The 25219-nt window shown below is 43.5% G+C and overlaps 1 protein-coding gene across 1 annotated transcript; it reads right to left on the bottom strand.

The window, feature by feature from the left end:
- Window positions 1-541: 541 nt before the first annotated feature.
- Window positions 542-11189, bottom strand: FucTB (alpha-(1,3)-fucosyltransferase 10). Its single transcript, XM_077649126.1, has 6 exons — window positions 11047-11189; window positions 10913-10961; window positions 10456-10607; window positions 7980-8105; window positions 7627-7904; window positions 542-2725 (listed from the first exon to the last, which is right to left on the bottom strand). Exons 1-6 carry the CDS (start codon window positions 11161-11163, stop codon window positions 2050-2052), a joined length of 1398 nt encoding a protein of 465 aa, XP_077505252.1. The 5' UTR covers window positions 11164-11189; the 3' UTR covers window positions 542-2049.
- Between the last annotated feature and the right edge of the window lie 14030 nt (window positions 11190-25219).

Genomic DNA, 25219 nt, shown 5'->3' with positions numbered 1-25219 from the left:
CATCAACAAACAGGCGAAGAGTGTTACCTAGCAAAGTGATTAACGAAATTCTAATAGTTAACTTTTTAACTATTACAGATAGGCATCTGTTTGCAATTAGAGATTTGCAGCCAGTCATTAGTAATAGCCATATCAGTTTTTAGAATTTCGAAAACATGATTACCCTCGACGCAGTGGCTTGACAAAACTTGGCAATTTCGAGTAGTTACATGCACTGGAGGAGGGGTTGCTTTGCCTGCATGCTTTTTGAAAGCGCATGTATTTTGGCGTCATGTAGCCAAAATTGTTGAGCCACAGCGGCAAGGGTAATCGCGTTTTCCAAAGTGTAAAAGCTGATATGGCTATTACAAACGGCGGCCTGCAAATCTCTAATTGCAGTCAGGTGCTTATCAGTAATAGTTAAAAAGTTTACTATTAGAATTGGATATCCTCTATTGCTGGTTCTTCAGGAGACTCAATGTGAATAACTGCCTGTACTGGTGTGGGAACAGCCTGAGGATGTGGGGACTGCGCGAGAATGTCAAGCAATAAAACAGCAATCATTAGTATAAAAACGATGTTGGCCAGTTTATTCCTGGGAATATGATACAACACCACACTGTTCATGGGTATGCAAGGCTACAAGTAGAATGTTATTGTACAGAAAGAATATGTATATTAACACAGTGAAAGGCTATTTCTAGCAATGACCACTCAATGCAGGGGAAGTTCAGAGCTATTTAAATGTTAAGAAACTAGAACAGAAAAAATACTTGCCATTGTTATCTGCCACATACAGAATGCAAGTGGCTAGACAGTTATGGAAAAGTAGCATGTTTCCATTAAATTTACCTGGCTTTTGCAGAGAATATAGTTGACAATGTCCTAAAAGAAGGCAAGGAAAGAGTCAATTCTAAGGACGGTGCAAAGGAGACGAGGAAAAGGAAGGCACATGTGCCTGTCTCCTTTGCACAGTCCTTAGAATCAACTCTAGCTATGAACTAACTGGCCCAAACCATGTATTCCTTAAGGTAAGGCAAGTTCAATTTCTGTTGTTTTTCAAGGTTACTCCTGTTCATGCACTCATACTGAATAAACATATGAAGCTTATATACAAGTTTCCTTTGTTTTTCGATATGAATTCAAAATAAAAGAAGTCAACTTGCAATGCATGTGCATATAGCAATGGCATATTTTTCTTTTCTTCGAGTCATGAAATGAAGGGCTTTAAGTGTTTAGCCACACACCACTGTTCAGCCACACCATCTCTTGAGGGGCAGCACAGCAGGTACATTAATGACGCTACAGTCAGCAAAAAACTACCTCAATAAAATGCAACAAATTTCGTGTGCATACACAAGACGCACTAGCATGACTGAAAAAACATGCACCTGAACGAAGAGGGAGGTGAAACACTCTTTCACACATTTCAACGTAAGAAAATATGAAATAACATTATGTTGTCTTGTGAAAGAGTTTATACGTCGGAGTTGAGAATGGTCAGTCTTTTAGCCTAAGACACCACACAAGAAAATTGTACCGAGCCTTGTCCACCAAAATGCACTCACATTTATTGCCTAAACCAACAACATGCATTATAGGATGGGACATAAATATCGACATGGTGTTCTCCAAATGCAATAGGCTCTAAGCCATGCGATTTTTACAGATAATTTCACCCCCACTAAAACACAATAGCCATGGCCAGGAATAGGGCTTGCAGCCTAAGTCAGCAACAAAACACATCAGCTGCTGAGCTAAAGGAATGGGTTATGAGCTTACACTACCATGGCTAAAAGTCTCCAGTATGTGAGAGTGGTGACAGGTGCTAAGGTGCAACAGCTGGCACAACTCAACATGTTGTATGATCACGAAGAGATGAATTTTTTTTCTTCTATCTCTATACAAAGTGGTCACAAGTCATTGGTAGACAGACCAATGATGTTAGTAACGCATTCTAAAGGCTTCTGTACTCTGAAAGTTTAGAGTTAGGCTCCAACATTTTTTACTTTGCAGCTATATCTAGCTGCTTTGATATGTTTAGAGGCCACTAAGGAATATATATGTAGCTCAGTTGCCTCGACTAGAAGAGTGCGCCTGTAGTGAGCTCAGTATCTTGTTCTGCAGGTACTGCTCATCGATGGCTACATTTGCTTGCAGTATGTCTTCAAGTACTTGTGCCTCTGTCTTAGCTTGCCTGTACAGCTCTCGCCAAAACCCTCTGCTTTGTTTCTTCAGCATGCTGTGTGGTGGATCACAGCTGTAGTGACTGGCATTGGCAACAAAATTCACACTTTTTGGGCTTTCTAGCCTTTTCCAAACCCTTGAGCACACAAGACACTCAAATTCTTCCACAAAGCTTGGTTTTTTAGCATCATTCATACCCCACCTACGTTTCTTCATGGCATTTAACAAAGCCTTATTGGAGATCCTCTGGTGTATCTTGTGACCTAAAAAGCTCTCATACAGCTGGCTGTTGCCATCTATTTTCTTAATAGCTTTTGCAAGGTCTTCAGGGCCACTGTAGTTATCTACTAGAATGGCACTGTCTACATTATTTGGTAGCCAGTCAACAACTGATGGGGATCCAAAATAGATGGGCACTGACCCCACAATAAGTGGTCGCCAAAGTTTTTCAGTGATGTAATCCTCACAGGCATAATTTTCGATGGCAATGTGAAACTTGTAGTTTGCCAGAAGATGCCAGAAATGTTTGTTGTCCATAGCCTCCATTGCGCTTGCCAACCTGCACAAATAAAACAGCAGTGAAGCCACCAGAAATCAGCTCCTGCATGGGCATAAACAAACAGTAAAGCATAAGGAGCAGTCAAAAAATTCTCGTCCTCACTATGTTACAACTGCATTATAGAACAGCAATTTTTCTGTGGTAAAAAAAAATAATTTTCAAGTTATACAGTATGATGATCAGTTGTGCTTGTTGTTAGCAGTAAGCAGAAGGCAAAACTTCAAGCAGCAGTAAATGCCATGTTATTAAGCAAAATGTTGCCAACGGAGTGAAATGTGCCTTTTGCATTTGCAACACAAAGCCGCAAGAATCCACATGCGTCAGGCATATATGGTACAGGTTTCCCCTCCTACAGTGGCCTTAAAGGACTATAGACACCTAATTTTATTGCATGTTTTCTTCTTTCAAATGAGGCGTTAGACATCAGAATACATGGATCACTACGTCCTATTCGCCTACGACTACTATATAATAATCTATAACCGAATTTCTTCCCTCATGCTGTTTCGGTTTCATCAACTGAACAATGGCTGTGATGTATAGTTGAAGATTATGTGACGCACGAAAAAACTGCGATATATACGCTGATAAAGAGTTTTAACTCACTACAGCACTTAAACCAGCCTGCTCCATGAGCTAGAATTACAACAAACGATGGATCAGCAATTATATTGTTGTATTTTTCGTGCATCATGTGGCCTAAACATCAACTATACGTCACAGGCGTTGTTTGGTTGATGAAACCAAAACAGCGTCAAGAAGAAATTCAATTATGAATTATTTAGTGGTCATAGGCAAATACCATATGGTGCTCCATGTATACCAATGTTTAACACATCATTTAAAAGAAAATGCAAGCAAAAATTTGATGTCTACAGTCACATGAAATAAAGCTCTGAAGTGGCAGTGGAAGACTACTACATGAGCCAAATGAGGCTAATAAGAAGGCACTAAGAAAAGTGGGCTTGTATGACTGAGCACCTGTGACAACTGGCAACTGAAAGCAAATTTTAAGGAACATGGCGAAATCAGCAAGCAGTTAATTTCCAACATTTGTGTGACATCTTGAACTTTTGTGAAGTGCTCAGTAAGTAGGCTTCCTGGTTGCTGGTGCTATTTCATAAACTGACGCACGTAAAGACAGAAATCAGCCCCTTTATAAACTCTTTAGAAAAGATGTATATTAAAAATCCTTCTTATGTATATGTCAGCCTAACACTACCGAAAGCAAAAAATATCTTGTCACCCATTTTCACAAATGGTTCAGCACACCTGTATGTGGTGCCTTTTTCTTATGTGGTCGTGTTTAGTGCTTCTTCCCATAATGTATTCATTAACTAGCCCAGCTCACTGCTGAGCAAAAATATATTTTCAGCTTTTTTTTAATTATCACAGACAATGAGAAGTACTCTCAAATGGGCAAAACACAAAAGTTCCAGAAGAATTTCATGACTCTACAGAGGCAACAAAGTGCTTGCGGTTGAGTGATGCTGGCAGACTTTGTACTTCCACACCAAGCTTTATAAGAAGCTGCTGTTTGCTGCATTGGAGATGATGCACTGCCTCATCACCATGACTCCACCAAATGACACCTCTGGCCCTGCTATTTCCAACTGTCATGCACATTCATTGGCAAGACATCTGCTTGTTTCATGATAAGAATATAATTACAGCAGTTGACCACTGCACTGCTTCCAAATCTCATGACCTCAAGTACCACACTCCAAAGGTCTCACAAGTATGCAGTCCACAAGATAGATGCATAAACAAAAGCTACCGCACCAAATTTCTTATTTCTATCTTATCTGGGTTGCAGTGAAGGGAAATTTTGGCAACTTCTGGTAAATTAACAAGCCAGGTCATATGCATTGAGTATGGTGCATTAGGCTGCATGGGCATCTTAGAAGCCAAACACGAAGGTACTTTGCTGGCTTTAACCAGGTGTTTATAACTACAAGGGATGTCTTATAAGAGTTTATCCTCCAGAGGATATGGGACATATACAGGGTATTTCACCTAAGACTTTACACAATTTTTAACAATAGGCTTTTTGAGTTAGAAGAGTGCTTTTTTCGGCATAACATTGTCAGCGGTGTAGTTTATCGAAGTACAGTCAAGACGTGCTAACTAGCAGGCTGGTTCACTAATACTAAATAGTTAACTTTTTAGCTATTACAGCTAGGCTTCTTAATTACTGAGAGGCGTGTAGCCCACCATAAGTAATATCCATATCAGTTTTCAGAATTCCGAAAACGTGGTTACCCTCGGCGCTGTGGCCCAACAAATTTTGGCCATTTCGACGAGTTACGTGCACTGGAGATGTTGCTTTGCCTGCAAGCTTCTCGAAAGCGCATGCATTTTGGCGCGATAGGGCCAAAATTTGTTGGGCCATAGTGCCGAGGGTAACCGAGTTTTCGAAACTCTAAAAACCGATACCGATATTACTTATGGTGGGCTACACGCCTCTAAAAAATTAAAGAGCCTAACTGTAATAGTTAAAAAGTTAACTATGCAATATTAGTTAACCAGCCTGCTAGTTAGCACGTCTTAGCTGTATTCAGATGGACTACACCACTGACAATGTTATGCAAAAAAGAAGCGCTCTTCTACTCAAAAAGCCTATTTTTAAAAAGTGTGTAAAGTCTTAGGTGAAACACCAGGTGTACATATATCCCACAACATATGTCCCACTAACCCACAAAGGTCATTACGTGAGAATCATGCGCCATGAGCCTTTGCTGCCATACTGCAGTGACAAAACATGAAGAAAAAGATGACAAAATGAAAAAAGCCAAAAACAAATAGTTTCAGATTCTGGGTGTTCTACTAGAATTTCAGAACTGAAGTCCTTTACATTGAAGACAGAGCTAAAATCAAAGGTTTCGACAAGAAGCAAAGCTTCGAAAGCAAATATTCTTTGCTCTTTCAAACATTGCTCTTCATGCAACGTTTTACATTGCAGAGGACCATTTTAACACAGCAAAAACTATACCAAGACACAACGAAAAAATCTCATTTCCATAAGTGAAGCTTACACAACTGAAACTGTTGCAGTTAGCTGTCTCACTGGATCATTTTGAACAAAAGTTAACTGAATCGTTTCACAAATAACCTTAAGGAATATAGACACCTAATTTTTGGGTGCGTGTTTTCTTTTTTGTAATGCGGCATAAAGCATTATTATACACGGATTACCACGTGGCATTCTCCTACGACCACTAAATAAATTATAATCGTATTTCTTTCTCGTGCAGTTTCGGTTTCAACAGCCGAACGATGGATGTGACGTCAAAGTGAGGTTATAGGCCATGTGAGTCATGAAAAACTGCAATATAATCAGTGCTTCTACATTCGTTGTCATTCCTGCTCTTGACGAAGGCTGGCTTCAGCACTGTAGTGAATTGAGACAATGAAGCAGCAATTATATTAGTTTTTTCATGCCTCACGTGACATATAACCACACTTTGACGTCATAGCCATCGTTTGGCTGTTGAAAACAGAACTGAAACTGCATGAAAAAAAATTCAATTGTAAATTATTTAGTGGTCATAGGCGAATACTACATGGTGATTCATGCATAGTAGTGTCTTCCGCATCATTGTAGACAAGAAAAATGCCATTAGAATTAGGTGTCTATAGTCCCTTAAGTTGCAATGTGACATTCAGTAAATTCCTGAACACATACACGCACGCACGCACGCGTGCACACACACACACGCACACAAACACACACACATACGCACGCACGCGCGCGAGAAAAACATTATGAAATGTGCACTTAACATATACTGTAGTGGTGCTTAACTGTGATTTTTATGATACATGTTTTTGATAGTTGGAACCTGTTCCTGATCGAAATACAATAAAATGGCCTTTTAATATATAAAGCCGATTTTGAAGCAATATAGCACAATAACTCACATAACGGACACACTGACACATTGAATTCACCCCCTCCTTTGGCTGTCAAAAAGTACTATGGTGTTTCCCTCGCGTAATAAATGCACCCCCTTTTTTTTGGTGTGCAATCTGGTGATGATACAGTGAATGCTATCAGGTGTTTATTTTTAAACAACTATACTATAATATCAAGTGCCATCTGTGAAATGTAAAGACTCACCCCATGAAACAAAGAGCCAATAAGAAATTTCTGCGAGGAATCAGAGAACCGACAGAAACCACACCTATTCAGAGAATTTCTCTTGTTTCATCTGCTATACTAAGAATCGTAACAAATTAATGTGGTTGGGCTTCACACTTAATGCTGCGAGTTAGTTGTCTAAAGTGAACTCCTGCTGTGCTCATTCTGGACAGCATTACGGGCCGCTGCGCGAGTTTAAGATAAAAGTTCTTGACCATGCTCTTAAGCACAGAAGCCATGCTGAACAGTGTGCCTTGGTTGATTTAAAAGGTGAGCCATACTGGATCAAGTATTTATTCCACCCGTCTACTTTTTCTCCTGTTTTTGCTGCTTCAAATTTTTTCTGAATATTTTACTGTGCGTGATATATATACTCCCATATTTTCAGATTTCTGGAGAAAAGAAGTGGATTCAGTATGCAAGTAACTATGGCAAAAGATGTATGAGATGGTGCACAGTATTCTCAAGCTAACCCTATGTACTATCACGATCAAAAGTTCATAGAATGCAAGTGTGCGGAAAATTTTTTTTTTCGCCGCAGTCATGTTACATGACCTGAAAGGTGTCAATGCATGTGGGGACGTGTATGCTCTATCCGTTGGTAACAATACCACATGACTGGGTTGTAAAGTTGAGCTTGAATAAAGTTTTTCCAAGAATACATGTCCTGTAATATTTTGATCGCGATAGTACTTATGCACAGCATTTCTTTATCAAGACTGCATTAGTAACATGGAGGGTAAGTAGCTTGTATACTTACTCCTTTGGAAGGTCTTTGTTATGAATACATTTTCCATAAGAGTCGACACTGATATACTTCATCAGCTCAAAGACGAATGCATCTCGTTCAATGGGAGTGTTGCAGTCCGACTGAACATAGGCAACAAGCGATAGGTTTGTCTTCACTGTTTCCTTGGAAGCAGTCTCCACAAAGAACTCCTTGCTTGTAAGGTCCGCAATATCATTAAGGTATTGCAGTGTTAGGGGAAGGTCTGAGCTTCTTCGGAATGTCGCAGTGTGATTGAACCAGGGAAGAATCTGGAGTACAAAATAAAGACAATAGGAACATGAAACCATTCTATAGGCACCCGTACTTGAACAGTGCATACTTACATTTGGCATGCAGAAGACAAAATTGTTTTTTGGGGATTCTTCATGCAGCAAAGCCCAGTCATGATTGTTTTTCCTCGGTAAGGGCAGGTCTCCTATTTCAAGCTCACTGCCATAGAATATCACCGCCTGTGAAAAAGAGACACACATCTTGCTGGAATAATATGACTGAAAACAAGCACGCAATTATTACTTTTACAATAAATAATTAAACTGATGTTTCTCAACACAATGAAGTAAATGACAGTATAATCTGGGGAAAAAACAATTAAAAGCACTGTTGAATCCTCTGACGCATAACATTAGAATGATTTGGATCTGAGCTAATTGGTTAATATTGCAATTAAAACATCAGTCAACGAGGGACAGCACACAATAAAGAGAAATGACACGAGGCTGACTAACAACTAACAACAGAAGAATATGTAGGTGAAAGGGGGGGGGGAGGTAAAGGGGAGGTGACAGAAAAAAAGTTTGCAGTCACGATGAAACATAAGTACTGGTCAACGTCACTGGGTAAAAGTGAAGAAACAAGAAAAAACACATGTAAAAAACAGGAGGTGTAAAGCGCCAACCCAAAAGAAATATTAGAAGCGGTAAAAAGAAAAACCAATGAAAACACGTGGGTAAAAAAACTGGCAAAACAAATATGCAAAGTAATAAGAAAAAACACGTGTAAAAATGGGAGGTGTAAAGTGCCAACCCAGGTGAAATAATAGAAGTGATAAAAAAAAACTAAAGCCAAAGCATGAGGCTAAAAAAACAGTGAAGAAATAAAACAAAAACAGTTAAAAGGGGCGTAACAAGAACCAGCCTCAGTCATAAAGTGGAGCATTAAAACATATAAAACTGCCCAAAGTATCTTTTCCCTTTTTCGATGAAGGCTACGGATGTGGTACTGATGCAGGATTCCGTGTTATTGGTGATTGCAGGAGCTTCCAGCACTTCAAGTGTGAACTGCTTGCTCTTTTTGGCCAAGAAGGTAGACTCGTGCAGCAGCGGAACACATCTGGTGGGCTCGCAATGCTTGCAGTGGTGAGGCAAATGCCGCCCCCTAGACAATGTTGTCAAATCTTGCGTGCTCCATCTCGCATTCATTGAAGCACCTACTCATTTGTCCAATATACACTTTTCCACATGACACAGGGAACTTGTACACAACACCCACCTCACAAGACGTGTACAACTTCTGGTGACATACATCACACTTGTGCTCCTTGCTTGTGTTATTCACCTTTGCGCACACTGAAATAGCTTTTTTAGACGTGGAAAAAACAACCGACACCCCGCTTCCTGCGGCTATTTTCTTGAGGTTGTGGGAGAGTCCGTCTGTGTAGGGAATGGCCACAATACGGTTGCCAAGCTTGCATTTGTGGAAGGGCTGTTGCTTAGGCCGTTGGAACTGGCTCTGTACCTCTGAGGCAGCGCTTCACAGATAGCAGAGATTAGTGCTTCAGGGAAGCCGACTTCTTGAAGTCTGGCGATCTGAGTGGCGAAGCTTTGACCTATTTGGTGCTCACACGAACGCTCAAGAGCCGAGAATAGTGCCGCAGTTGCTATCCTTCGTTTAAAAATTTCTGAGTAACCGAAGTCATACGGTAAGAACTGCTTCCTAGCACGAGCTTCGTATCTCTAGCAAACGTGCTTAGCGCTAAACTTCAACGCCAGATCGAGGAAACGGATACTGTGTTCCTGTGGGAGCTCCGTCGTGAAGGCAAGGTCAGGACAACTGGCTTGGAAGGCCTCCAGAATGGTGTCGCCTCCCCTTTACCTACCCCCCGTCCCCCCTTTTCGCCTATATATTCATATGTGTGCCCAAATAAAGATCAGTTGTTAGTTAGACTAGTGTCATGTCTCTTTGTTGTGTGCTGTCTCTCGTTGGCTGCTGTTTTAATTGTGAGTAACATTAGTGAGTAAAATGTGACATGAAAATACCAGTAACACTACTAGCTACGTTTTAAAGCTCTTTGACACAGCCTGCTTAATAGCAGAAGTTTTCAAGCATTGTAGGGTGACATTTTTTTTTTGTCTGGCTCTGGCATATGCTGTGGCTGATACATAGAATGTGCTGTTGCTCTAATCATGTTGTCTGAAAGGTTTTAAGCAACTATTCCTCACTGTGCAACCATTCTTTGCTCTTATTACCCCTGCACATTTCTTATGTAAGTTGTTAGTTATGCAGCTAACTCTCCAGTTGTAACTGAGTGGATTATCACCACTAAAATATGAGTACTGATAAACTGGGCAGAATTCTGAAAAAGTTCTAGAATCATGTAGCTTAATTTTGACACCGCGGACACTTGATGCTTATTTCAACTACACCTATGCAATCTTGAGACGGCAATGAGCACGGAATGCCTTTCACTTCCGCAGCTCCCATACTGGGTGCCTTAAAAATTTTCCGCGAAATAAATTCCAAACGTCAAATATGCACTCAGACCAACAGAACCTCGAAATAATTAAGCACGCAGATACTCACCTGCAAATTAGTATGATTGAAGAAGACCCTGTCTTCCGTAAAGAAGCATCTCCGACTGCCACACGCCTTCGAGTGTCCTGCTTGTTTGGTGAACGGTGTCCACCACAGAATGATTGGATCAACAACATTTTCGGGCACCCCTGTGTAGTGACCTGGTAAAAGAAATGAAAAAAAAATGCGTTACGTTCAACAGACGGCACATGCTCTACATCACGGATTTTTAACACGAAAATACACGGTTGCAGCTTAACGGGCAGGGTACGATCTCACTTTAACGCGATCTATAAAACTTTTAACCAGTTAAGTTGCTGGAACAACGTGCGGCTAAAACTAAGTACAGTGACCAGAAGGACACCCATTCATCATATCTCGAGAAAGCCCAGTAGTTCCATAAGCGGAGTCTCTTAACAGATGAGAATTTGATGTAGGTTTGTGCCACACGTGCGTACGAACTTACTGTGATCACTACGGTAGTGGCCATACAACAGCGTGTCACTCTCTGCTTCCTGTGCAGAACGAAACAAACGAGATTTAATTGAAAGCTAGATTGCAACAATCGCGAGGAGCTGCACGGCTGTTAAAAATACTCACCGATAGCAGAAGATATATGGAAACGTAAGACAGTAAAGCAAGAGTGAGTAAAATCAAAGAGCACCGAACTACACACCGCCTCGATCTGAATATGTTGGCTGCGCAAACAGCCACCATTGCTTTACATACGGGCTATTGCAGTCGTCTGCAGCCACTGCAATGAGATTTCGGTTTCGGTTTTTACGCCAACGCCCTTTGCTGACGAGAGAAAGCGGATGACTTTTCAGGAATTTGAGTGAGGGCTCGAAAGCATGCGTTTCGTTTCGTAACACGATCTGTGCGTAACGTGACCATGGGATTGAAAAACGAGCGGTGATGGGGGCTCTTGGAATTAATGCGAAATCACGCCATAGATTCTCGGGAATCCAAAGAGAGCGTGCCTACACAAGTGCGTATTTCATTGGATGTCATGGCAGAAAAAAAGCGTCCAAAAAGAAATGAATGTGAGTACCGTGTAACTGTGCATTTAATCCCTTTGAAACTTGCTGTCAGAACGTATGAACCTTGGTCATCTCTTTCACCTCTTAAAGTAGTATTTGTGAGTGCTGGGTTTCAGGGGTGAAGATGAATTCAAGGTGGGTAGCACTGTGCATTTTATTTATTTATTTATTTATTTATTTATTTATTTATTTATTTATTTATTTATTTATTTATTAATACCTCATAGGCCCCATTGAAGGGGTATTACATGAGGGGGTGGAACTTCAGCAGTAAATTCCTTCAACTGACGATCTGAATGACGATGAGTCGATCTGATCAACGATGGCGTTTGGCAGGTCATTCCAGTCCCTTGCTGTATGAACGAAAAATGATGACAGATGCGCAGAAGTGCGGGCAGGGGGAGGGTAGACTGCCTTCCCGTGGTTTGTGCTATTGGAGATGCGATGTGCGGGGCTGATAATGGAGTTGATATGTGGATGATGATAGAATTTATGAAACAGACACAGTCTGGAAATTTTTCGGCGGTTCCCTAAAGTTGTGAGTTGAGCATTGCGTTTTAGTTGGGTTACACTTACATGATAAGAATAGGCTGAGAAAATGAAACGAGCTGAGCGATTATGTACAGATTCGAGAGTAGTGGAAAGGTTATTTTGATGAGGGTCCCAGATCGCGCATGCATATTCTAATTTGGGAAGGATAAGTGTTAAGTAAGCAAGGGATTTCACTGATGGGGGTGTTAGTCGCAGGGTTCGTCGAAAGTAACCAAGGACGCGATTTTCCTCGTTAGTAATCTGAGATACATGAAAAGACCAATTTAGATCAGGTGTCAAATGGAGGCCTAAATACTTTTAAGTTAATACTGAAGCGATTTCAACATTCCCGATTAGATATCTTGAAGATTGTTGTGAATGACGTCGGTGGAATGATAGCAGAGATGTTTTTTTCACATTTAAAGACAGCCATGTATTACACCAGGTTAGTTCGTGGTGAATGTCAGACTGAAGAAGCAAAATGTCATCGCTGTTAGTAATAGGCCGATAGATAACGCAATCATCAGCGAATGTTAGAACATATGTTAGCAGGCAAATCGTTAATATGAATGAGAAAAAGGAGGGGGCCCAAGACGGTGCCCTGAGGTACCCCAGATATAACAGAGGAATAAGAAGATGAACATTTATTAACAAAAACAAACTGCTGCCGATTAATGAGAAAGCTGCATATCCAATTAAAAACATGTTCGTTAAGATTGAGACGAGAAAGTTTTAGGAAAAGTCGTTTGTGAGGAACTTTGTCAAAAGCTTTTTCAAAATCGAGGAAGAGAGCGTCAACAGGAACGTTAAGGTCAATGCTAGAGCTAACGTCATTAATAAAGAGGGCTAATTGTGTTTCACAAGATAAACCTTCGAAACTTGCTGTCAGAACGTATGAACCTTGGTCATCTCTTTCACCTATTAAAGTAGTATTTGTGAGTGCTGGGTTTCAGGGGTGAAGATGAATCCAAGGTGGGTAGCGCCGAATATTAGCAAAGCGTTATAAAAATTTGTAAGTTGCAATCAAAATTGCCGATTGGGCGAGCTGGTGGGACATGATTCGAAATGACCAGCGCGGAAACAGCGCCCGTCCTGTCGTCAGTGCTTTTTCTTCTCGTGTCTTCGTCTGTTTCCGCGCTGGTCATTTCGAAGTAATTAAGTTGCAGTAGCGTTGCATGGTGCCGTATTGGAGCGTTATGCTAATATTAAAAATTAACAAATGCCATATGTTGTATCGTAAACATTATAAAATAAATGCCCACATTTAGGACCACCGCACAGAATTCCTCCACGACAAAAAAGGTAGTGGATAGTTTTTTTTTTAATTTTTATTCGAAAAGTGTGTCATGAGGCATAAGTTGAAAAAAGGGGAAGGAATGCGGGAGATTGAAAGCTAAAAGAAGGAGTGAAGACCAGTTGCGCTGAGGTAGTCGCAGAGGTTGCCGATGAAACGATTGTTCATAGTCCACTTCACATAGTCACGTTCGCGGTTCCACCGCAGGCCCACCTCCCTGAGGAGCCGTTTTCTAATATCAGCCGTCGCTGGGCACGTCCACAACAAGTGCCGCATATCACAAATGTACGGTGCAGCGCTACAGTGTGGGCACCCGTCAGGTACTGGCAGATCTTTGGCACGCCACCGATGACGGACAGATGGTGTCAGAGCCGCCCCTGCCCGAATCCGGCGCACGGATGTGAACACGGAGGAACTCAGCGCGTGTTCGCTGGCGCAGAACTTCGGAATCGGCAGCATGGGACAGGAACGGATCAGGGGGAAGAGGGGAAGGTGAGTCATAGCATCCGCTGGAATGTTATGTGGATCCTGAGCATGGCCGCGAATCCAGTGTATGCGCACAGGACATGGATACTTTGCGCAGAGCACGTGAATTGATTGTGAAATCTGGAATGTGCGTCGAACAGCCTTAAGCTGTTTAAGGGCGGCGCGGGAGTCGGTGTAAATATGAACTGTATTGAATGTTGGAACGAGCGGAAGGGAAGCAATGGCATTATAAATTGCTTGAAGTTCCCATGCCAGGGTAGTGCACGTATCCGCGGTATACGTCGCGCGAGAGTTGAGATGCGGATGAGATGAACTATACACAGCAGTAACTCCCCTATCTGCAGTATGTGATGCATCCGTGTACAATATGCACCCTTCAGGTAGGTACGCGGCTGATACCGACGGGGAAACAGTGGGACGATTGTCTGTGAGCTGGCAGTATGACCACGGACGAATTGTCTTTAAACGATGAATTTGGAGAGACTGTTTTCGAGCTCTGTTTGCCACCCGTTGGTCGATGAGTTCATGGAGTGTATTAAGTTGGGCGAACTCCTGTAGCACTGGTATGGGTGTTAAACGAGGCAGGTATGTTATGGCGCGCATAGCCTCACGAATGATAGCTTCAAGGGAGTCCCGCTGTCTGCGGGTGAGACGTTGAAATTGTGCCTGATATACTATCCGTGTCTGAAGGATAGAGCGCACAAGCTGGCGGGCCGTATGAGCACGTGCGCCACCAGAGCGCATAGCTATGAGACGAATAAGACCTAGAGTAGCGTGAGCCTATTTACGGGTGGCTGTCAGCCACGGGCTGCCAGTCCAAGATATATGGAGAAGACCAAGAATGCGAACAGTTTCTACCTGAGGAATCGGAGAATTATGTATCGTAAAATTTAAAGGGGGAGCTTTCCGTAAGCCGGCTTTATTTCCAATGCGAATGAAACACGATTGAGTAGGAGAGAGTGTTAGACCCAGAGGTGGGAGGCGAGATGTCAATACATCCAGCGCGTGCTGAAGGACCGACTGATGGATATACGCATCTGGATGACAGCACCACAGGGTTGTATTATCGGCATACGCAAGCACACGGATAGCAGGGATGGGGCTCGAACAAGAGGAATAAAAGCCACATTAAATAATGTGGGGGTGAGAACGGAGGCCTGGGGCACTCCTCTATTGGAAGTGAAATTACCAAAGGGCTTTCCGCGGACACACACACTGAAGGTTCGATTTGCTAAAAAGGCGTGAATGGAGAGGAGGAACCGGTGAGGGAGACCAAGAATTTGAAGGGAGGCAAGAATGGCAGAGTGAAGGATGTTATCATATGCCTTTGTTATGTCTAGCGATCACGGTTCGTACAAGGTAACTTTGCGGAGAGGTCAAACACGTCAGCAGCCAAAGTAGCAAGGCCGTCCTCTGTTCCAATTTGTGGGCGGAAACCAATTTGGGAATCTGGGTAACAGTCATGGGATTCCAGTCACCACGACAGGCGTGCGGCGAGAATGTTTTCATAAAGCTTGCAGATTGTAGGCGTAAGGGAAATGGGACGAAGGGCCGAGCGATATACTGGAGGCTGACCTGACTTGTGTATTGGAATCACAATGGAATGCTTCCAGTCTTCCGGCATGACGCCAGAATGCCACACTTCGTTAAAAGTATCAAGTAGGGTTTGCAAAGCCGTCCCTTCCAAGTTACGGAATAAGGAGTTAGGTATGCCGTCGTGCCCGGGAGTAGTGGAAGTTTTTAGGCGTTCAATGGAGGCCAACAGCTCTGCCATGGTTAGGTCAGAAGTAATCCCATCGGAGGGCTCTGTAACCGATAAGTCAGACGGATACCTAGCGGTGCAGTCATGGTGTGGAAAAAACTGACGGGCCGCTTGTTGTGCAAATGTGCCCTCATTCACAATCAGCGCGAGACGAATGCTCTCTGTGTAATCTGCAACCTGAGAAGGGCGCTCCATGGCGTGAAACACTCTCCAAAGATGTCGATTGCCCTGCGTAGAGGACAGGCGGGCACACCATGCAGCCCAGCGTTGCCTGGCTAGCCGCTTTGCGTAGCGTCGCGTACGTGCGGTAGCGCGGAGAAGAGCGGGAAGAGCCAGCCGAAGGGTCATCGGGGTGACGAGTAGCGTAAAGATCCGCCTGGCGACGAAGAGCCCACAGATTCAGGATGTGTATGTCCGGGTTTGGGTCGTCTTCATTTACAGTAGTGGTAATAGTGTGAGTCGCGAGAACAGCAGAGAGAGTAGACAGTGCTGAAGAGGGGTTGAATATAGATAAATGATTGTTTGCGCGTACAGAGTCCCGTGATGTTATGCGTACGCTGCGGTGTATTTTCCGTAGACGCGTAAGCGTGAGGGAGATAAAAATAGGGCTGTGATCACTACCCCAAGTATCTGAATCAACAGCCCAACGAGGGTTACCGGGGCCTAACCACCAAGTCAAATCAGGTGAATACGGGCCACCTCGTGGGCGGTTTTGAAGTATTTGGGTGGTTTAAAAGTTGAAAGGAATGATCTGAAAAGCTCCCTTGGATGTGTGCACGCCTTGAGGAATCCGATGGGTAACCCCACGAAGTATGTACGCCGTTGAAGTCACCACCAAACATAATAGGGTTACGCGACTTGGTAGAACGTAGAAAACGAACCCATCCCAGATTTGGAGATGCGGAGCCAGGACGACCATAAAATGAAACTAAAATAAGGGGTGTGCGTGCAGGTTTAAATAGAAGGGCGACAATCTCTTGACGTGTGTTGCACCACCGTGAAAGGTCGAGCGGTGTATGCGGAACTGAACTGTGAATATAAATTGCAGATTTACCTGGGCTGAGGGAGGAAGCGATGCAATGGCGATCAGGGATAGAGGGTGAATGGTATGCGCAGAAACCTGAAAGGCGTGGAAGTGAATTATGCTCTTGCAGTAGGAACGCCCATGCCTTCAGCTTTCCATCGCGAAGGCGGATGTTCACTTCAGAGGCCTTATTAGCGAATCCTCGACAGTTCCACTGCACCACCATAGATTATGCGCTATCCATGACGAGGCCGAAGAGCTTCCACGATGAGGGATGTCACCTGCTTCATCAGCGCTAATATCTTATCCACTGTCGGGGTAGTCATGGCTAACAGGTGGTCGGCACCTGATTGTGGCCCAGTGCTTACTCGAGGTGATTCCTCTGATGATTGCTCCCGAGTTATTAGAATTCTTCGAGAGGAGTGAGAACGATGTTGTTCCCGGCGGTGGGTAAGTTCGTCTAGTCGGCGGCGAGCCTCCGCGATGGCATTGTCTAAAGCTGTGTATTCATCTGTGGTATCCGCATGTGATGGATGCACTGGTCGTTTTGGTGTACCATTTGATCCGGGAAGGTGAGTCGCCGCTTGCGCGTATGAACGCTGGTGAGGAGACGTATGGTGAGCAGCGGGATCAGCTAAAGGAAGTTCAGGAAAGTCGTTGTCGTCACATGCCAGAGCTGCAAAGCGATTACTTGTAGGAACATTCACTTTTGCAGGCGACTTGTGAAACTTGTTCGCTTGCTTCTTCTTTGGACACGCGGGGGAGTGAATGTCATGGTCCGGCGATTTGCATAGCGCACATGTAACTGTTCGTTCATTCGTTCGTTCATTCATGTCAGCCACAGCTGCAGGATTAGGGCAGGTATTCTGCATATGTCATTCTTTGTGGCAGTGATGACGAGGTCGGAAGGGCTGTGGTCTGACGATCGCACCGTAGTAGGTAAGGTACTTCGGGAGAGTCAACGGGCCTTGCAGGATGAGCAGGTATGAGCCACGGCGCCCCATAGGCCATGCTTGCAATACTACGTGAGTTGAGCAGTGAATATTTGCGCGCACCTCCTCGGGGGGGCTTGTGCTGTCGACATGATAAACCATGCAGCGGAGGGTGTCAGGACCGGATGCAAAATATATTTGCACCGGGACATGCTTGCTGTCTTCCAGGGGGATCTGCGTAACTGCGCAAAGTTTCTGGGCGTCCATCAAGGATGGCAAGTTTACCGTGATGCTGTTCGATGGGCGATGGACGACAAACCCGCAGTAGTTCGAAGAGCCAAGAGCGTGGTCAATTGTGGCTTGAACATTCCGGGCAGGGATGGCAGTCATATCAAAGCGCAATGTAGGCTTGATGGTAGCGCGGAACGAGTTCGCCGCCAGCGGAAGAGAGCCTTGACTCACGGGAGGCATCTGTGGAGGAGGCTCAGACGCTGGTGACGGCCCTTGGTGGGAATACTGAACCGGCGCGACGGGCACAGTTTCTTGAGGGAGTGTCACGGGAACGGAGGCGGTGGAGCATATAGTTGAAACTTTTCCTTTTACTTAAACAAGAAGGAAATCACAAAAAAAATAGGCTCTAGAGTTTTGATTCCTGGCTTGTTTAACGTGCCAAACGTTAAAAAGCTGATTTCGTTTTCTATAGTGATTGGTTAGCGGAGTAATACAGGAAGCCGCGGACCGTGGCACAGTGTTAACTGCTATTTTTTTAATTGTATCGTACTATAGTTTAATATTCAAACAAATATAAGTTATAAGTATTATAGCTATAGTATTATATTAAATCATAATCGTAAAACAACCTCAGATGTATTCCAAGCGTTCTATCCCAGAACTTTTCCCGCTGTTTGTACATTAATTACGTTTTTCAACTATCAAGGAATTGCAGTTGAATATATGGAATAGCTCCTGGCATCATATATAGTGTTCATAAATATCATCCATACTCTTATACAAGCACTGCAGTGAAACTCCGGCCATATTCAGGACCGCCTAACAGGATTGCTCCGTGACAAAAAGTAGACCGTTATAAAAGCTTTTCTTGTTACTTAAAAAAAGAAGTTGAGCACAAGACAGAATGGTAAGTTCAAGAATTTTGATGCCTTTGGCTTGTTTGATACAGTCAAACTTTCAAAATTTGATTTTGTTGGCTGCGGAAACTGGCCAGCGGAGCAATATATGACGCCGTGGATCGTTGCCTGTGTTACCAACTGCTGTTTTCTTAAGTTGTACCCTACTTTAGAGAGGGAAAGCTGGTACCACCGTCTATGTGAGTTTGCACTTTATCCACCGTGGCAGTGGTGCGAATAGGAGGTTTCTTACTTATCTTGGGTATAGGTGGATACAATTTAAGTCTGCAGTGAAGCTCCGCCCACATTCAGAACCGCCGCACAGAATTTCTCCGCGACATAAAAGTAGACCGCTGTTAACACTTTTCCTGTGGCCTCAACAAGAAACTAATCACAAGAAAATAATAATAAGCTCTAGAATTTTGATACGTGGATTGTTTAATGTAGTCAAAGAACAGCCGCCGCGGTGGCTCAGTGCAATTATGGTGCTCAGCTGCTGACCCGAAAGATGCGGGCTTGATTTCGCATTTTTGGTGGCGAAATGCTAGAGGCCCGTGTACTGTGTGATGTCAGTGCATGTTAAAGAACCTCAGGTGGTCGAAATTATTCCAGAGCCCTTCACTACGGTGTCCCTCATAGCGTGAGTCGCTTTGGGACGTTAAACCCCCATAAACCATAACAAATCAAAAAGCTTATTCGTTTGCAGTTTTGATTGGCCTGCGGAGTTACACTGGACGTCGCAGATATTGGCCCAGTGTTACCAACTTCTGTTTTTTTAAGTTGCATCCTACCATAGTGTGAGCCGTAAAACACAACTACGACTGAAGAAATGTAAATTTTCGAAAAAAAAAATATTGGTAGGAAACGTTGTTTTACATTCAAAATGCCCTGTTCAGTGCACATTGCAGTAAATGACCAGAAAAGCAGATACATGTAAACGAGCTCTGTATTTGGCCACCGTGGGAGACGGCCATTTAACAGGCACACTTTTCAGAGCAAATATTCTTTAAAAAATTGTTAACGCTTCAACTAGTGCACTTTATAACCTTCCGCTTTCGCGTTGTGAAAATGTGTTTCATTAGTGTCGTTTGATATTGCGGGTTCGCGCCCTATGATCGTGCATAGGCTATGGTTCGTGCCATAAGGAACTTCCCCTGAACCACCGCCCTTGTATGAGGAACTTGTTTGCGCGTGCAAAGTGCCTGCTCTCACCATGTCCTGGCGCTGCGCTTACGGACTTTGTGAAGAAAAGCATGAATTAGGACGCGGAAACCTGTCCTACCACAAGTAAGTGGCGGCCGTGCTCATGCTGGCAAGTTCAAAATGCGTGAATTTCCGGGAATTAATTCCGGAAATCTCCGGGAATCAGTGGGTAGAAGAGCCTTATGTCAAAATACTGGAAGATATATATAGCAACTGCACAGCTACTATAGTCCTCCATAAAGTCAGCAATAAAATTCCAATTAGGAAGGGCGTCAGGCAAGGAGACACGATCTCGCCAATGCTGTTCACCGCATGTTTACAGGAGGTATTTCGAGGCCTGAATTGGGAACAGTTGGGAATAAGAATAAATGGAGAATACCTAAATAATCTGCGATTTGCTGATGATATTGCCTTGCTGAGTCACTCAGGAGGCGAACTGCAAATCATGATCAATGAGTTAGACAGGCAGAGCAGATCGATGGGTCTAAAAATTAACATGCAGAAAACCAAGGTAATGTCCAACAGCCTAGCAAGGAAACAACAGTTCACAATTGGCAGCGATAGCCTAGAAGCTGTGACGGAATACGTCTACTTAGGGCAGGTAGTGACAGCTGATCCGGATCATGAGAGGGAGATAACTAGAAGGATAAGAATGGGGTGGAGCGCATATGGCAAATTCTCGCAGATCATGAGTGGCAGTTTACCAATTTCCCTCAAGAGGAAAGTGTACAACAGCATAATCTTACCGGTACTCACCTACGGGGCAGAAACGTAGAGGCTAACGAAAAGAGTTCAGCTTAGGTTAAGGACAACACAGCGAGTCATGGAACCATGGAAAGAAAAATGATAGGTGTAACGTTAAGAGACCGGAAGCGGGCAGAGTGGGTGAGGGAAAAACACGGGTTAATGACATCCTAGTCGAAATCAAGAGAAAGAAATGGGCTTGGGCAGGGCATGTAAGGCGAAGGCAAGATAACCGCTGGTCTTAAGGGTAACGGAGTGGATTCCAAGAGAAAGTAAGCGTAGCAGGGGGCGGCAGAAGGTTAGGTGGGCGGATGAGATTAAGAAGTTTGCAGGCAAAAGGTGGATGCAGCTGGCAAAAGATAGGGTTAATTGGAGAGAGATGGGAGAGGCCTTTGCCCTGCAGTGGGTGTAGTAAGGCTGCTGCTGCTGCTGCTGCTGATGATGATGATGATGAATTAATGAAGTGGAAGCCACTTCTGCACGCAATGCGCGGCCATCGCCAGGCTTCGAAATGAAACAAATACAATCTGGGGCTTCCTTGAAGGATTAGAGAGCGATAAAGCTTTCTGTAGAGCCATAGAACAGTCAACTAACCACCAGATGTCAATCCGAAACCAAGTCTTCCCGGCATGCCTAAGGCGTTCTTGGTGGATGAGATGAAACTTATTGGGCAACCACAAAATGCGGGGAGGGGGTGAGGGAGCAGGGGTGGGTCCTCTTTCCAGGACTCTATTATCTATATGAAGCCCAGGGACGCCAGCTTTCTCTCTATAGTCGGATACAACTTAAGACAGCAATGAAGCTCAGCCCTCATTCAGGACCACCGCACGGAATCCCTCTACGACAAAAAGAGTAGTCCATTCTTAAAACCTTTCTTGTTCCCTAAGCAAGACGCTAAACACGCGGGAAAAATATAAGCTCTAGAAGTTTGGTACCTGGCTTGTTTAATATAGCCAAACGTTAAAAAGCTGATTTTGTTTGCTATTGTGATTGGCCAGCGTAGTAATACAGGACACTGCGGACCGTAGCCCAGTGTTGCCAACTGCTCTTTTTTTAAAACTTGTATCCTACCCTACTGTAGTCAGTGGCATCTGGTGCAATCACATGGAGCGTTTACTGTAGTCGGATGCAACTTAAGCCTGCAGTGACCTCCGCACCGACTTCCTCCGTGACGAAAAGTATTCTGTTGTTAAAGCTTTCCTTGTTACTTAAGCAAACAGGTAATCTATAGAAGAAAATATAAGTGCAAGAATTTCGGAGCCTCTTAATTGTTTGATGCAGTCAAAAATTAAAAAGTTGATTTAGTTTGCTGTTGCGTTTGGCCAGTGGAGTAATGCAAGCATAGCCCATTGTTTCCAACTGCTGTTTTTGTGAGTGGTATTGACAACAGTCAATATCACATGAAAATTCAAAAAAAAATATTGGTCGGCTGGATTTTGCGCCACGCCATTCAACTTAGCCTCCCCAGTAACGCTCTAGAAAAAAAAAAGGCTCAGAGGACGGTTACCACTGCGTAACGCGAGATTCAGCCACAGCTCTTGAGGTATTACTCTACATCCTCCTATCACAGCTCTCCGACTTCTTCCAGTGGAAACCACCCTCCGGTTGCGCAATGCTCCGCTCTCACCATACGCTCCTCCTTCCACGGTAACCACTGGATGGTTCCCGCAGTAACCACCTTCTGGTTACGCACTCTGGTCTCACCATAATCTCCTTGCACGGTACCCTCATCTTTCGCGGTAACCGCCCTCTTGGTGGTTCCCGCGGCAACCCCTCTCCGGTCGCGTATTCTTCGCTCTCACCATACCCTCCTCCTTCAACGGTTACCATCCTCCGGTTACACATTCCTCCACTCTCGTCATTCCCTCCTAGAACAACAAGTTTTATCTCTGTAGAAAGAGCCAAAATATTTAATTTTCAATTGTGTACGTTGATAATACTCCCGTAACAACAAAGACATGTTTTCCTTCATAATAGAAATCCCGTTTTTTTTTGGTTATGGTGAACTCTGAAGAAGGAAAACTAAACTGAACAATGCAGCCAGAAAAATTTGCATATTTGACGAAGTGTACACGATCTACAAATGTGCCAAATAATGTTGCGTTCTGTCAATTAGACGAGAAGTTATATTCATTCATTCATTCATTCATTCATTCATTCATTCATTCATTCATTCATTCATTCATTCATTCATTCATTCATCTATTTTCGACAGAGTCAGGTAAGGTCTACATGCATATATGCATTCAATTTTTCCATCCTGTCTGGAGAGCCGAGGCAAAAGGCGTATTCAAACGCCTGACGAAGCCTCGGAACCTATATTGCACACAAAGCTTCAGACAGTGTTGCTACGACCAGAAATACACTACACTGATGGGGCAAAATAAAGAAGCGAAAAAGGTTGAATAACACTGGTTAGGCTCAGTAGTAAGCAATGTCGTACACGCACTAACGAGAACAAAACGACCAATACATACGGATACACGCAAGTGATTTGCACACAGACAATTCAATGTCCTATGAATTACAATGATACCGTCAAGATCATAATTTTGCGAGGAACTGTTGGTGACATGATTCTAAACATGAATACATGGCGTAGGAACGCGCTGCACACAGCGAGAGAGCAGAATTTCTTATACGTATTCTTCACTAAGAAGATGTTTTATCCGTTTTTAACCCAGACGGTGAATTCGATTCGGATAGGGCGTCGAGTAGCTGGAGGTATGCATTGAGCAGTTTTGGAATTTGATGGTGCTGGTGGTGGTAGTAACTTTATTCATAGAAATATATGGGTGGGTCTGGGTGTCGAGCCACTCTTCACATCTTTTGACGTGGTCTGCGGCTCTTGTGGCAGGGTTGGAGCCTCTAGTCCAGGGCCCCACTGAGTCTTGCCGCCAGGTAGGCTTTCCGGACCAGTCCTGCCTGGACCGCCGGGTCCTCGCAGGAAAGCATCCTCTCAAACTGCTCCGCACTCGGGATTTTGTTTTTTGCAGCCTCATTTGTTCTCTTTTCACACAACGTTGTATGAATTAATGTGGCTTTGTCCTCACACCACTGGCATTTGCTGCTATATAGCCCTGGGTGGATCTTACTTAGCATGTTTAGATTCGGGAAAGTTCCGTTTTGCAGCTGTCTCCAATGGACCGCTTCCTGCTGGTGGAGATTTTTGTGAGGTGGTGGGTATCTAATCCTGACCCCCTTATAGTAATTCAGAATTTCTGAGTATCCTAAGGGCACTGGTTCCGCGTCAGGCTGCTCGAGGCTGGTTTGGTTGGAGGCTTTGTTGGAGGTTGGAGGTTTGGTTGGAATTTGATGGTTAACTAGCTGTGCTGCTTACGATGTTTGAGCTCTGTTTTTAATATACTTGCCTTCACGTAAATGATAAGTACAACTCTCACGTCTATAGGATGCAAGAAATGTTGAACCAAGAGATTTAACACCATGGTACACCTGCATAGCGAGGTTTAACCGAAACATGTTGAAAATTGTCATTATCTTATATTTCTGAGAAATACGTGGGGTATGTTCATATCTTGGTTTATTTGCAATTATTCTTGTAACCTTCTTTAGTACCACGTGTGGTTTTTCAAGATTGGTTCTCGTTGTAGTGCCCCAAACTGAAATGCAGTAGTATAGGCTTGAGTAAATTAACGCGTAGTACAGTTGGCGTCTAAACCAGGTAGGTATCATAAATTTCACTTGATTTAACATGCCAATGACTTTACTGATCTCAATACTTAACTGCGAGACGTATTCAGTCCTGTTCAAATTTTCTTCAAAATAAACTCCTAGGAACTTGTGTGAACTCACTCGTTTCAGCGGTTTCCCTTGAAAATCAAGATCGACAAAGACATCCGCAAGTATGTTTTTTGCACGAAATAACATGTAGTTTGTTTTCTCAGCATTCAAGGTCAGCTGGTTGCAACAGAGCCAGGACGACAGACCTCGAAGCCATGTATTTGCTTCAGTTATTAAGCTGGTTACGCTAGTTCCATTAAAGAAGGTATTCACATCGTCTGCATATAAGATAATATGCAATGTTCCGGGTGTCTTTACAATATGGTTTATATGCACTAAATATTGGAATGACCCTAAGATCAAGCCCTGTGGGATACCATACGTGACCATTTCCAGGTTAGATTTATTTTTCCCGAGGCTTACAAACTGAAAGCGATTCCGGAGATAACTTTTAATGAAGTGCATTACCCCGAATACCGTATTTATCTAGCTTTGTGAAAAGAATATTATGTTTTATAGAATCATAAGCCTCCTTAAACTCTTAGAATATTCCAAGAGTAAAATTTGGTTTCTATGCAGAAGTACTTGTATTTGGGCGTGTTGGTTCATATCTTTTCAGGAGGAAACAGGGGCGCAACAAAAACACACGGACATAGAAGTAGACAGGGACGAGCGCTTACTATCAACAGGCTTTATTTGACGTAGACCGTTAATATACTTTCGCCTACCCAAGCGCCACTGTGCGAATCACAAGCACGTGGGTAACAGAAAAGACCAAAAGAAATCGAAAGGTAGGCGATTACAGAAATATATCTAAGAAAACCGTTTCAGATCGCCGAAGCATTACAGACGAATCACTGATGCAGTTATCTCCTTTTTTTCTGATGTA

The sequence above is a fragment of the Amblyomma americanum genome, chromosome 1, assembly GCF_052857255.1.
Source record: "Amblyomma americanum isolate KBUSLIRL-KWMA chromosome 1, ASM5285725v1, whole genome shotgun sequence".
NCBI classification, from domain to species: domain Eukaryota; kingdom Metazoa; phylum Arthropoda; class Arachnida; order Ixodida; family Ixodidae; genus Amblyomma; species Amblyomma americanum.
Note: the sequence above shows the minus strand (reverse complement) of the source record. Positions and strands in the feature narration are given on the sequence as shown.

Coding starts and splice junctions, on each gene's coding strand:
- FucTB (XM_077649126.1), bottom strand. CDS start 11,163: ATGGTGGCTGTTTGCGCAGCCAACATATTCAGATCGAGGCGGTGTGTA. Junction 10,962..11,046: donor CCATATATCTTCTGCTATCG/GTGAGTATTTTT, acceptor CGTTCTGCACAG/GAAGCAGAGAGTGACACGCT. Junction 8,106..10,455: donor TCAATCATACTAATTTGCAG/GTGAGTATCTGC, acceptor TCTTTTTCACAG/GCGGTGATATTCTATGGCAG.